The sequence below is a fragment of the Pygocentrus nattereri genome, chromosome 14 (assembly GCF_015220715.1).
Source record: "Pygocentrus nattereri isolate fPygNat1 chromosome 14, fPygNat1.pri, whole genome shotgun sequence".
Lineage (NCBI taxonomy): Eukaryota > Metazoa > Chordata > Actinopteri > Characiformes > Serrasalmidae > Pygocentrus > Pygocentrus nattereri.
Window position 1 is genome coordinate 35383933 of NC_051224.1, and position 13933 is coordinate 35397865.

Sequence of the window (13933 nt, forward strand, 5' to 3'; positions counted from 1 at the left end):
TGCTTATTTGTTAAGTTCAACATATAGTAAATGCAGTCTGTACAAAAGGTATGGTACATTTTATGTTTTTATGTTTTGTTTTTTTCCAATATGTTAAAGTCAGCAAACCAATAGAAATTATGCACTACAATTGGCAAAATTGTTATTTAGGTTTGTTGCCTGTAGGGGATGTATTAACTTACTTTTGCTTAAAAAAATCAACAAAACATGTCATTTGACCAGGACTGTTCAAGCTTTTGCATACATTTTGTTAAGGGAGACAGATGGACAGAACACAAGGGACAGATTACAATCCCGGTGAAATAATGAATGCAATATGGTTTTTTGCAGGGAACGTCTGTGTTTAAGGTCCAAGCCAGGGATCCAGATACAGGCATCAATGACATCATCTATTACAGCATTGAAGGTAAGCTAAGTGAATTTATGTGGAATCTTTCTGCAAACAGCACCCAAAAAACTGCTTGCAAATAAGAGCAACATAAGACAGTCTATTGCCTTGTGTTTAGAGCTTTTCTGGACATTAAACATATATCAAGAAAACAATAATAAGCTAATAATAATAGTAATAATAATAATAGTAACTAGAAGGGGAAGGTTTGTGAACAAACTAAATTGGCTTAATAAAGTCATTGCTAGTAAATCCCAGGTGGTTGTTAAGGTGATGCGAGGCCATTGCTGTGAAAATCTCAGTGGTTTCTTATTCCAGGTAGTTGCTAAGATGTTGCTAGGCTATTGCTGTGGAATCCCAGGTGGTTGCTAATATTTGTGTGTGTGTGTATATATATATGTGCACACATTAATTTTATTATTGTTGAAGTTGAAGGAAAAAAGAAGTGGAATACTAGCAATAACCATATTGATATTATTTTTTAAAATTGGATTGTAAACGGTACTATTTACAGTCAATACCTGATACATTTCTGCTAGAAGAAAGATTACTACACATGCTCTCCTTTATAAATCGCTCTCTATTGCATTTTGCAGACACCAACGCACCAGACTTGTTCCAGATCGACAGGGACGATGGCGTTGTTTCCGTCCTGACTGTATTTGACCGAGAGGAGCTGCTACACATTAATGCTCTTGTAGAACTGACTATAAAGGTGATGATTCCACATGTGTACACAGTGTATGTACTGTACACTGTACACAAGTACTGGGAAAACATAATGTTGTATTCAAGACCACTAGAGGCATGTCCAAATCGAGGCAGAGACTTTGTAGTAGTTTAGTCTGTGACAAGGCTAAAATCAGATTAAGATGTTTTATAGAATATAAAAATAAAAAGGAGAAAGGGGCCAAACCTGAAATTCAGTTTTTTTACACATTATCATTCATTATCTAGGACATACAGTACTGTGTGAAAGTCTTAGGCACCCAAGACACATTTTCAAAATCTATTTATTTGTGTAGTTTGTGTTTATTTGCTGAGAAAAGTGTTAATATTTGAATAAACAAAATTTATAGAATATTAATTAATAATGATTTTATATATAAAAATGAGCATAAGAAAATACACTGTAAAAATGACTCAATATTTTAATGTAAAAAAATTAGTAACCCAAAAGCCTTAAAATTTGGTTTAGTGAATTTAAAACCTGAATTTAAAATCTAAGTTAACAGAAAGTAAAACACATATTCTTGTTCTGTTAATTTACATAGAAGATCAATGAACTCAAAATGTGAAGATAACCAGGTTACAAAATTATTAGCTAAAAATTATACGTTGTATGTCTGTTTGATTTTTTAAATTGAATACTTTAATAATTTGGCCTCATAGTTCTTTTAGTTTTTATCACAGTTTTTCTCTCAGGTTTAAGATCAACCTTCGCTTGCTAACTTTTAACAAGGGTGTCAGTCATTCTGGAGGCTATTGTACATGGTATTTTTGTTTTTTCAGGCCACCGAAGCCGGCCTCAATGTGGATGGCATCCATGCTAACACAATGGCTAAGCTACAGGTGAACATCGGAGACGTGAATGACAACCAGCCCCGCATTTATAAGTGTGATGGGAACAACTGTGTAGAGCAGACCCACTTCACTGGAGACATTGATGAGCACTCGTCTGTGGGCCTGTCAGTCTCAGGCCTCAACATGACAGTAAAAGACCCAGACCTGGTGAGATGATTCACCCACAGTGCAAATATATATATATATATATATATATATATATATATATATATATATGTGTGTGTGTGTGTGTGTGTGTGTGTGTGTGTGTGTGTGTTTACATTTGTGGTTGTAAATTTGACATAACTGTTAAAATGTTTGACAGAAATGGCCTTCAGTGTTTTAGCTGAGATTACATATATATATATATATATATATATATATATATATATATATATATATATATATATATATATTATTTTTTTTTTTTCAAATTTCTAAACTGAAATACACTTACATACTTGACTTATCTCTGAAAACTATACGGCACAATTTTTACTTTAAATTACAATTTTTAATTTAACATATTGATAAAAAACAACATAAAATCTATTTAAAATACATACAGTCTAAAGAAAAAAAAACACAAATAACACATTTGCCATAATGTTTGTAAAGGCAACAGCTTCTGCTTTATTTCTTTCTTCTTTCTTTTTTTTTTTTTGGGCCAACAAATATGAACCGTGTATTAAAACCATGTTCTCTGTAGATGTTATTTCATTTTCACTCAACAAAAACAAAAAAAGTTTGACCAGGGGCACCCAAACTTTTGACTGTTATTACTACAAATGGAGGAATTCTACATAAAACCTAAAACCTGCTCATTCATTTTCAATTATGACATGTTTCACTCTCAGGCTACATAAAGTATCTCCTGTTTCTAATAAATTAACTTGCTGTGGAAATTTACTAACAGGAAGTTGATTTAAAGTCAAATATTATTGTCGGCCTTGTATTTACATGCCCAGTTAAAATGTTTGCAGTTTAATCTGAGTACAGCCATTTTGTTAGCAGTTCAATCAATCAATCAACGTTTATTTATTGGAGAACATTGAAGGTGACCCTCATTTACAATATCGCCAAGTTCAAAGAGGTAAAAGGGATTACTAACGTCTAAGAATATATCAAATATTAAAGTTAAATTTAATAATAAAAATGACTCAAATCAGGTAAATACAAAAAATGAAAAATGATTAATAAAAATGCACAAAAGAGTAGAAAAATAAAACAATAATTAAAGCTTAACTAAAAGTTAATAAAATCAAATGAAAATAAAAGGAGGATAAGATCAAAAAAGTTAATTAAAGTAGTTAACTAAAAGGAATTTAAATGACAGAAATAATAATAAAATCATCATAATTAAAACAAGAATAAGAATATGAGTAATAATAAATAAGCAAATAAATTATGGAAAAAATATAAATAACTAAAATAATGAAGATAAGACATTAGTAGTGAAAATCAGGTAAAACAGTTGCAGGCAGAGTGGAAGTGGTTAGAAAGTAAAAGTTCAAAATGACACCAGTGAGCTGAGCTTTAATGTTTCCTGTAGTGATTTCCAGCTCGCTGATGCTCTCTAACTGAAGGCAGATTTTCCCAGTGCAGTTAAAAAAAAACAAAGTTAAACACTATATTTAAATTTAAAATATTAAACTAAATAAATGAAATGTACAACTTTTAAGAAGTGATAACTAATAAACTATTTGGTGCACAGTTTTGAAATTTTGCTTGATTGCTCGAATAAAATAGATGTTTTTGCTTGAATTGTTTCGTGGAAATCCAGGACACGACCTGCCAGGTGCTGGATGAATTGTTCTTGAGGTGCTCTTAAAGTCGGGTTTCTTGATTCTGCATTACACAGGCCTTAGTGTAAAACTGTTGAGGGGCTGATTGATTCTGCTTAATGTTTGAAAATGTATATGTGCTCAAAAAACAAACAAATAAACAAACAAACAAGCCTGCTAATCAACTCTGTCACTTCTTTCTGACTTCCAGGGAGAGAACAGTCGTTTCATGCTCCGCCTTCAGGGAACAGATAAAGATGCTTTCTCTGTCTCACCCATATCGGCGATCTCGGAAAGTGCCGTGCTGATCCTGGTCAAAGACCCCATCGCGATCGACTATGAGAAGAAAAAAGTGATGATTGTGGAGGTGGGTATTAAGGAGAGGCTTTAGAGGCTAATCACACGAGCTGGAGACTCTGAGATTTTTAACTGAGCTTTTAGCCAGTGCCACAATTAACCTGGATTAGGGGGAATGGGCTCTGTGTATAGGCAAGACAGGTATGTGTGCTTAAGATCACATTACATCTAGAGTGATCAAGTGTACAGTGGTCAAGAACCAGCTTCAAATAAAAATGTTGTTATGTCCATGAAGGAATGAATCATGTAGCAATATAGTGCAAAATTCAGGGACTAATTCCATTTCATTCATTTCCTGTCAAAATGGCCGTTAAGCATAACTGTATCTGATTGAAAGTATAGCTTTTATGGCCTAACTAGAAAGGGAGAGCCAGAAGAGCCAGAAATGACAAGAGTCTGTACCTTGGGTCACCACTAAAGGCCGGGCATCCAGTGCTGTGACCCTTATTAGACCCACAATGGTAAAATTTCACCAATTTCACAATCTAACCCATCTGTGCAGTGAGACATGTGAGACACCACATACACACTTGTGAACACACACACTAGGGGGCAGTGAGCACACTTGCCCGGGGCAGTGGGCAGCCGTATCCTTGCTAAAGGGTACATCAGTCATACACTGTCAGCTCAGGGGATCAAACCAGTGACCTTCCAGCTGCAAGGCTGGTTCCCTGACCTCCAGCCCACGAGTGCCACCTTTTGACCTCACGCAACCTTTTGATCTGGAGTCAGATGCACCGTTGTGCCATAAGGTCCTCATGACTTAATAATACCCACCACTGACTTTCTTCAATTATTTACACGCTATAATACCATGTAACACCAATGTATATGCATCTCATCATGCTAAACGCATACATGTAGCTGGAAACCTTTATGCAGTAGTGGAATTTAGACAGTAAAAACAATGTATTGAGCTTTTTTTATGTTTGAAAAAAGCCTGAGAATTTTATTTTGCTCAGAAATAGGGTTCCTGTGTAATTCTAACATTTAAAAATCAGTGCAATTGAACTGCCATCTTCAGGACAAAGATACTGTTTCATTCTAAACAACTGGACAATCACAAACTTTCACCAGTGTTCCAAATTAATAAATCATGCTGTAATAGAACCATTGCTGTTGCTGTTGGTGCTGTTGAAGGAGTAACATCACCAACCCATCTTCACAGCGGTCTATAGCCGCAACCTTTGAATACAGCGCCGTTGTTGGAAAAAAAACCTTGTACCTTCATTTTTGTCGTTTTGTACTTTTACGGTATGTGGGTGTTTCACTGCATGGATGGGTTAAAGCTGGAGGTCTAATTCCTCTGTGTGCAAAACACAGTTGGCTAATGGTTCTGAGTTCAATTCATGATTCAAGTACCATGACGATAAGATCTGGACTCTGAAGTGGCCAGTCTATTGTTCAGAGAATACCAGCAGCTTCTTTATTTGATTCATTTCATTTTGCTCTTGCTTTCTCAGTAACGGCTTATGTTCCTTTGAATTTGCCCTTCCTTACACAAGTGGATCTTTTATCTAACCTCCTCTTAAATATCTCCTGATACTTGTACTTAATGACCGATCTGATTGGAAATGAAATAAATGAAGGGTGGTCTCTGACTTCTGCACAATACTGTAGAGGGAGAAGTAGTCCAGCAAAAAAAAAACAAAAAAACAAATCAGGTCGAGCTGTTCAACTCTTTGAGACCACCGGTGCTTCCAAAACATAATTCATCATATTCTTGATCATTTTAATATTTCATAAGCTACATTCAAAAAATGGGTGTCATCTGAGAGCTGTAACTATCTTCTCTCCAGTCTAATAGACAGTGATGGAATTTTAAACCTATATAATAAAAGAAGCTGAACTCCGTTTTCTTTTGTACTGAAAGTCAAGCCGTTTTTCTCCAAATCTGGGCTCTAAACTATAAACAGACGGCGTCTCTTCAGTGATCTGCTCTATAAACATGATTTTTATAAAATAAGATGGAATAAGAATATTAAGAAATAAGATTTGACTTTCAGCAGTAAGTTGTAAGCGTATAGCAATATGTGTAGATCATAAAACACACGTTCTGTTAAATTGAGGGGAGCTTTTACAAAATAAATAAATAAATAAATAAAAATGTACATTTATTTCATGCAGTTACTGAATAATTTGCGATGTGGTCGTGAAAATTCAGATGGACAAACCAAAATATACCCTGGAGAGTCCGAGGTTGAAAAAGATAGAAAGTCTAAGAACTCCTGAACTCTGGAAATGTACACGTGTGGTGAAACGTCTCAGAACATTTAGCGTTTCTCATCTGTCTGTATTCTGTTAAAGTTTCATTTTTCTCTTCTCGGTCTAAAGTAAAATGCTAGAACTCCAGAGTGAGAGACGTGAACAACACCAAAGCACTCCGGATGCTGAAAAAACTTAAAAGTGAAGTATTGAAATCGAGAAATAGGACAAATTACATTCCCTTTTCTTACAATATGCCTGAATTGAAAGTGTTACCATTTGTAATAAACAACTAAAGGTGCTTCCCACCCCTGAACAAACCGAGTGGACTTCCGTGAAGTTGTTTTACCCTTTGATACTGCTGATGATTGAGCATAAAGATAAAGCTCTGATCGACACAAAACAAGCAATTATGTGATGCAACTTGAAATCAGATTGTAAAACCGTTTATAAAACCACAAGGAAGTGCTACACAGTGACTGTTTAAAATCCATTAACCCATCAGCACTTTTGTCAGCAATATTAAAGGGATTCTTTGCTTTCTTCACCCACACAGGTGGTTGCTACAGATGCCACCATCCCTGACTTTGTGTCCACAGCTACGGTCACCATTCAGATCAATGACATCAACGATAACATCCCAGAGTTTGAGGAGCAAGCATATAAGTTGTCTGTTGAGGAGCATTGTGCGAATGGAACCATTGTGGGCACAGTGACGGTATGTGATGGTATAATACTAACACCTTTAGAGGGCGACAGTGAGTAATGTTTGTTTATTTGATACTAACACCTTTAGAGGGCGACAGTGAGTAATGTTTGTTTATTTGATACTAGAGGGCGGCAGTGAGTAATGTTTGTTTATTTGAAGCTAACACCTTTAGAGGGCGGCAGTGAGTAATGTTTGTTTGTTTGATACTAACACCTTTAGAGGGCGACAGTGAGTAATGTTTGTTTATTTGATACTAACACCTTTAGAGGGCGGCAGTCATTAATGTTTGTTTATTTGATACTAACACCTTTAGAGGGCGGCAGTGAGTAATGTTTGTTTATTTGATACTAACACCTTTAGAGGGCGACAGTGAGTAATGTTTGTTTATTTGATACTAACACCTTTAGAGGGCGGCAGTGAGTAATGTTTGTTTGTTTGATACTAACACCTTTAGAGGGCGGCAGTGAGTAATGTTTGTTTATTTGATACTAACACCTTTAGAGGGCGGCAGTGAGTAATGTTTGTTTATTTGATACTAGAGGGCGGCAGTGAGTAATGTTTGTTTATTTGATACTAGAGGGCGGCAGTGAGTAATGTTTGTTTATTTGATACTAACACCTTTAAAGGGCGACAGTGAGTAATGTTTGTTTATTTGATACTAACACCTTTAAAGGGCGACAGTGAGTAATGTTTGTTTATTTGATACTAACACCTTTAGAGGGCAGCAGTGAGTAATGTTTGTTTATTTGATACTAACACCTTTAAAGGGCGGCAGTGAGTAATGTTTGTTTATTTGATACTAACACCTTTAGAGGGCGGCAGTGAGTAATGTTTGTTTATTTGATACTAACACCTTTAGAGGGCGGCAGTGAGTAATGTTTGTTTATTTGATACTAACACCTTTAGAGGGCGGCAGTGAGTAATGTTTGTTTATTTGATACTAACACCTTTAGAGGGCGGCAGTGAGTAATGTTTGTTTATTTGATACTAACACCTTTAGAGGGCAGCAGTGAGTAATGTTTGTTTATTTGATACTAACACCTTTAGAGGGCGGCAGTGAGTAATGTTTGTTTATTTGATACTAACACCTTTAGAGGGCGGCAGTGAGTAATGTTTGTTTATTTGATACTAACACCTTTAGAGGGCGGCAGTGAGTAATGTTTGTTTATTTGATACTAACACCTTTAGAGGGCGGCAGTGAGTAATGTTTGTTTATTTGATACTAACACCTTTAGAGGGCGGCAGTGAGTAATGTTTGTTTATTTGATACTAACACCTTTAGAGGGCGGCAGTGAGTAATGTTTGTTTATTTGATACTAACACCTTTAGAGGGCAGCAGTGAGTAATGTTTGTTTATTTGATACTAACACCTTTAGAGGGCGGCAGTGAGTAATGTTTGTTTATTTGATACTAACACCTTTAGAGGGCGGCAGTGAGTAATGTTTGTTTATTTGATACTAACACCTTTAGAGGGCGGCAGTGAGTAATGTTTGTTTATTTGATACTAGAGGGCGGCAGTGAGTAATGTTTGTTTATTTGATACTAACACCTTTAGAGGGCAGCAGTGAGTAATGTTTGTTTATTTGATACTAACACCTTTAGAGGGCGGCAGTGAGTAATGTTTGTTTGTTTGATACACCTTTAAAGGGCGGCAGTGAGTAATGTTTGTTTATTTGATACTAACACCTTTAGAGGGCAGCAGTGAGTAATGTTTGTTTATTTGAAGCTAACACCTTTAGAGGGCGACAGTGAGTAATGTTTGTTTATTGATACTAACACCTTTAGAGGGCAGCAGTGAGTAATGTTTGTTTATTTGAAGCTAACACCTTTAGAGGGCGGCAGCGAGTAATGTTTGTTTATTTCAGCTCATGCTACGTTATTAGTCACAAGCTACTAAGTATTGAGTACAGCTAGGACGTAAGATAGCTAATTAGCTAACCTGGTCACTTTAGACAACTATTTATGTGGAAATTAATCATCAAGATTATGACCGGCCTATACTGAGATTTAACAAATTGGAAATGTATGTAAAACTCTTAAACTAAGAAAAAATATCTAGCATGATTTGGGCATGGTGATAATTACATAATGCTAATTGGTGGTGTGTTGCTTGTCAGCTTGTAGGCCTCGTAGCTCAAGTGCAAATAAATTGGATTTTTGGCTGAACCATCGCTTCAAAGTTTCCTGTTTTTGTATTGCTGGTTTTGGCACTCACCCTCTTTTCTCGGCTTTGTGTTTGCCAGGCGACAGACGCGGACGAGCTGGACGAAGGTCTCCTCACTTACAGACTGCTCCCGGAAAGCATGTATGTATCACTGCTGCCCACCGTGCCATCTGCTCACCACCAAAACAAAGTGCTTTGAGATGCAATGTATCTTAGTATGTCATAGCAAGTGAACTTATGTATTTAATTAATGTAGGTATGTAGGTCAGGTCTCCAATGAAATGAGTTATTATTAAGGGTGTGACACCTAACTGTTAACACCTTTATGAAATTAGCTAATGCATCATGAACTATCAATTCTCAATTATTTTGGTACAATTTATTTTATAAATACTTGAGTCTGGTCCTTGGATTACCTCTAAAGGCCTGGTGTCCTGCACTTTAACACCTGACATAGAGTTCTTTAAAAGATTTGCCCACTAAAATACTGCTGCTTAATACAAATGCATGTGTATACCATTATACTGAATGCACAAATGTGGCTGGCCGAACAGGAATTAATGGAATTTACACAATAAGAGCAATGCAATTTTTTTACCATTTGGAAAAAAAAAGCCTAAAATTTTCTTAATTTAAAAAAAATCAGTGCATACATTATCGAATATTATTATAAATGTTCAGAATAGTGATAGTAATTATGGAACTGACAGAATTCCTTTTGTTGGTCTCAGGTTGTGTTCCAAATTCAAGCAATAGAATAAAATTCAGTACGAGTCTTTCACAGGCTAAGTGCTGCAGCTTCAGGTGGTTTCTGACCAGGCTCTGGCATTTCTTTCCTTCATGTCTCAGGATTTCCCTTTCTTTTGCAGGCTCCCTTACTTTGATGTCTACACAGACAATGGCACCATTTATGTCAAAAATGGGAATCTGCTGGACCGGGAGCGCACAAGCTCCTACTCGCCCACACTCCAGGCCAGAGATTCAGGGAGTAACGTGGGCTCCACCGTCCTGGAGATCACCATCCTCGACATTAATGACCAGACGCCACAGTTTTACAGAGACTATCAGGTTTTCATCCGTGAGAACAATGTGCTGAAACTTCAAGTGGAGGTGAGATGTACGAGTAGGCCATGAGTGGAGCAGTGCTGGACTGTGTTAGTGGACGTTATCATATGCTTAGTATGACCAAGCAGTTAAGCAGAGGCCTTCCACTAGGGTTCAAATGAAACATTCCAAAATATGACGATCTGGCATGTTAAAATTATGAGTAAACATAATTTATATAGTTATTTAATATAATTTACATAATTTAAATTTAAAAATTCCTTTACGTATATTGAAGAATATTCTAATGCATTACTGTTCCTTTGCAGTGTAATGCCAATGCAGTTCATTAAACATCTGCACCAGTTTTTGTCCAGGTGGGCTTCATGCAGGCCTCCATGTGCAGCCTGGTCCATTCATTCTAGAACAATGTTCTCTATTCTTCGTGTAGGCTAGAGATGATGATGAGCCGAACACACCCAACAGCAAAATCCAGTACGGCATAGAGGACAGTGAATACAGTGGCAACTTCACCATTGACAAGGACACTGGCATGATAACAAGCATAGGCATTCTGGACCGTGAGGCCATCGATCCGGAGCTGAACGGGGTGATTGAATTGAATGTGACAGCCACAGACATGGGCGTACCACCTCTGTCATCCTGGGTCATTGTCGTCATCAATGTCGACGTGAGTGTGGACCTTGGCTCATCACTGATTTAAAACTTTGAGTTTCCTTAAACGATTTACTCAGTAAAACCCTGTTACAAAACACAAATTCACATGTATTTAGTCAAACTGCCACCTGCAAACCAGACAGGCAACTTTATAGGACAAGGAAAATCTTAACTTTCCTACAGTAAGTTGGTCATGACAGAAAACAATTTCATTCCAAATTTGATGCCTGCAACATGTTCCAAAGAATGGGACAAGAGCATGTTTACCAATATGTTACATCATGTTTCCTTTTACCAACACTTAATCATTTTAGGACTGAAGACACCAACTGGTTCAGGTTTAAAAACCTGGATTTTAGCAAGTCTTCAGCTATGCAATCACACAGGGTCTTGTTGTCACATACTGAACTTCTTAATGCACCAGATGTCTGCAGGCAGGCTAGTCTAGCAACAGCAGTCTCTGATTACAGAGCCATGCTGTTATAATGTGCAGAATATGGCAGGGTAATGTCATTTTGAAAAAAAGGGTGTCCCTGAAAAAGACATAATCTAGAAGGCAGCATTTTTGCTCCAAAATATGCATTTATTTTCCAGCATCAGTAGTGGTTGCGCAAGTTACCCGTACCATGGCAGATCCTGACTTTTGAACTTTACACCAGTAACTATCTAGCTGGTTGTTTTCTTCTTTGGCCCAGAGAAAATTATTTCCATTATTTTGCACCTGCAAAGTATGCATTAGTCCATTTCAGATGAGCCTAAGCCCAGAGAAGTTGGCAGCGTTTCTGGACGGATACATAGTACAATCTTAACCTGCGTTTGTGCATACACTTCTGAATGGTTATTATTGTTGCAGGCATCAATTTCAGAATGTAAATATATAAAAAAAAGTGAACATGAAGTTGATATGGCAACACTTTACAAATATTTATGCATTACAAGTTTTTGTGATTTTCTTCTCCAATAGTAGCAGTAATTATGGAACTGACTGAATTACGTTTAATGGTCTCAGTGTGTTTCAAATTCTGCCATCAAATCTTGTATTTTAACTCAGGATGTCAACGACAACCCACCTGTGTACTTGGATCCAGACTACACCTTTCACGTAAAGGAAGGTGAAAGAGGCAAGTCACTTTTTGTGTATATATATTCAAACTAAAATATAATTTCGCTTGCTTCAGAACACATATTGCCTCTCAAAGGTTAGAAGACACCAAGCTTTTAAGATGAATAAAATAGAAAATCAGCATATTTGCTTTGTTGACATGCAATAAGTTGAGATATTAAGGACTAAGCAAGATTTTTTTAGGAAAGAATATCACATGTGGCAACAGTTTTGACAGTGATGGCTTGGGAACAACACTAAATACCATTGTTGCACTAAAACTTTTAAGGCTTTTGCTCACATGAGGGTCAAGAGAGCTTCAATATGTGCTCAAGCAACAGTTTGGAAAAGAATTTTTTTCATCGAATGCCAAAGTTTGACACCCCTGGTTAAATTGCATTGCGTATTCTAAGTGAAAGTTAATACATCCTCTACAACTTTTTTAGAATTAGAAAAACATTAAATTATGTCATTTGACCTAATATACCAACTTGTATATGATTGCGTGGCATGTGCCTGTACCCCCGGCCCCAATGACGGCCGCGAGAAAGCAGGTCCTCAACCCAGAGTGAAGACGAAGGCTTGGGGAGGACGGGCGCATGCCACAACCTGTAATAAGGGACACACTTTCATGAATGTGAAGCTGAGTTGTGACGCTAAAAATACCAAAGGACATAATTTTGAGAGAAAGCAAGGTGTTTGTGCTCACGGCATTTGTTAGAAGCTCTTATACAGAATAACTTACAGCTTTATTCCCATTTTCTAAGTAGGCAAATGTGGCCTCACCCAAGAACCCTTCTCAGCATAGCATGGCTGGCTTGCCTAGGCAGTTACATCTCAGGAACCCTCGTCTGCCAAATTGAGGGCATTAGTTTTACTCACTATGCTATTCCACCCTTACCAGAACAGCAGTTGATGTTTTTTTTTGCTTGTTGACTCCCAGGTATATTGGTGGGTTATGTCCGTGCCCGAGACGCTGACCAAACAGAGTACAACAACCGCATCTCGTTCCGCATCACCAGTGGCAGCCAGGGCAACTTCCTGTGCATTTCAGAACCCAACGGCGATGGCTACAGGGGAGTCATCAGGGTGGACCCGGACGTGGAGCTAGACTATGAGAGCGACCGCAAAAACTACACGCTGATGGTGGAGGCCACAGACCTTGGCCAGCACACAGCCATGACCACAGTGGAGGTGGTGGTGGAGGATGTGAATGACACGCCGCCCGTTTTCCCATCAGGCCTGACAATGAGTGTTGAGGAAAACTCCCCACCGCTGATGGAAGTGGGCGTGATCGAAGGAAGTGATGCTGACACAAACCACTCTCTGATCTATGAGCTGGTCTCCACAAAGTGCCACTGCAACAAAACGTGGGAGCCCTGCGAGGAGCAGTGGTTCATCCTGGAGCCCACGGGGATTGTAAGGACCAGCGCTGACTACAACATCGACTACGAGAAGTGCAACATGGTGGACATGACAGCCAGAGTGGTTGACTTATACACAGAGAAGGGGAGGAATAGCACAGAGGGTGAGGGATGGAAATCATTAAAGAATAGCTAACATATGAAAAATAACTGTCCAACACTATGGTTGCTGTTTTAGTTTCACCAGATTAAACCTTTCTATATTTATAGGCATCAATAACAAAATGATGCTGTAGTTTTCTATGGATTATTCACTCGAAGCTTACTGACATATTTGTAATTTTTTAACATAAAACACACACACACACACGCAAGTAGATTTATGAGGTTTTTTCATTTGTTTGCATTGTTTGTATTTTTTAATTGGTTTGTATTCAGAGTTCATTGAGGATTTTGCTTATTGAGGTTTATCACACCATTTTCCAGGTACCGTAATGATCAATATAGTGGATGTGAACGACAACGCACCCGAGTTCATCCCAGTCCAGGAATTTTTTGGTAAATTTAAATTTTTT

The 13933-nt window shown here is 37.5% G+C and overlaps 1 protein-coding gene across 1 annotated transcript in view; it reads left to right on the forward strand.

Moving 5' to 3' along the window:
* Positions 1-13933, forward strand: part of cdhr2 (cadherin related family member 2) — a 35870-nt gene that overhangs the window by 7691 nt on the left and 14246 nt on the right. The window contains exons 10-20 of the mRNA XM_037544829.1: positions 331-406; positions 985-1103; positions 1901-2119; positions 3947-4102; positions 6854-7015; positions 9250-9311; positions 10040-10280; positions 10666-10905; positions 11944-12013; positions 12938-13522; positions 13845-13916. Coding sequence (XP_037400726.1) covers positions 331-406; positions 985-1103; positions 1901-2119; positions 3947-4102; positions 6854-7015; positions 9250-9311; positions 10040-10280; positions 10666-10905; positions 11944-12013; positions 12938-13522; positions 13845-13916 — 2002 coding nt within the window. The remainder of the gene's footprint in view (positions 1-330; positions 407-984; positions 1104-1900; positions 2120-3946; positions 4103-6853; positions 7016-9249; positions 9312-10039; positions 10281-10665; positions 10906-11943; positions 12014-12937; positions 13523-13844; positions 13917-13933) is intronic.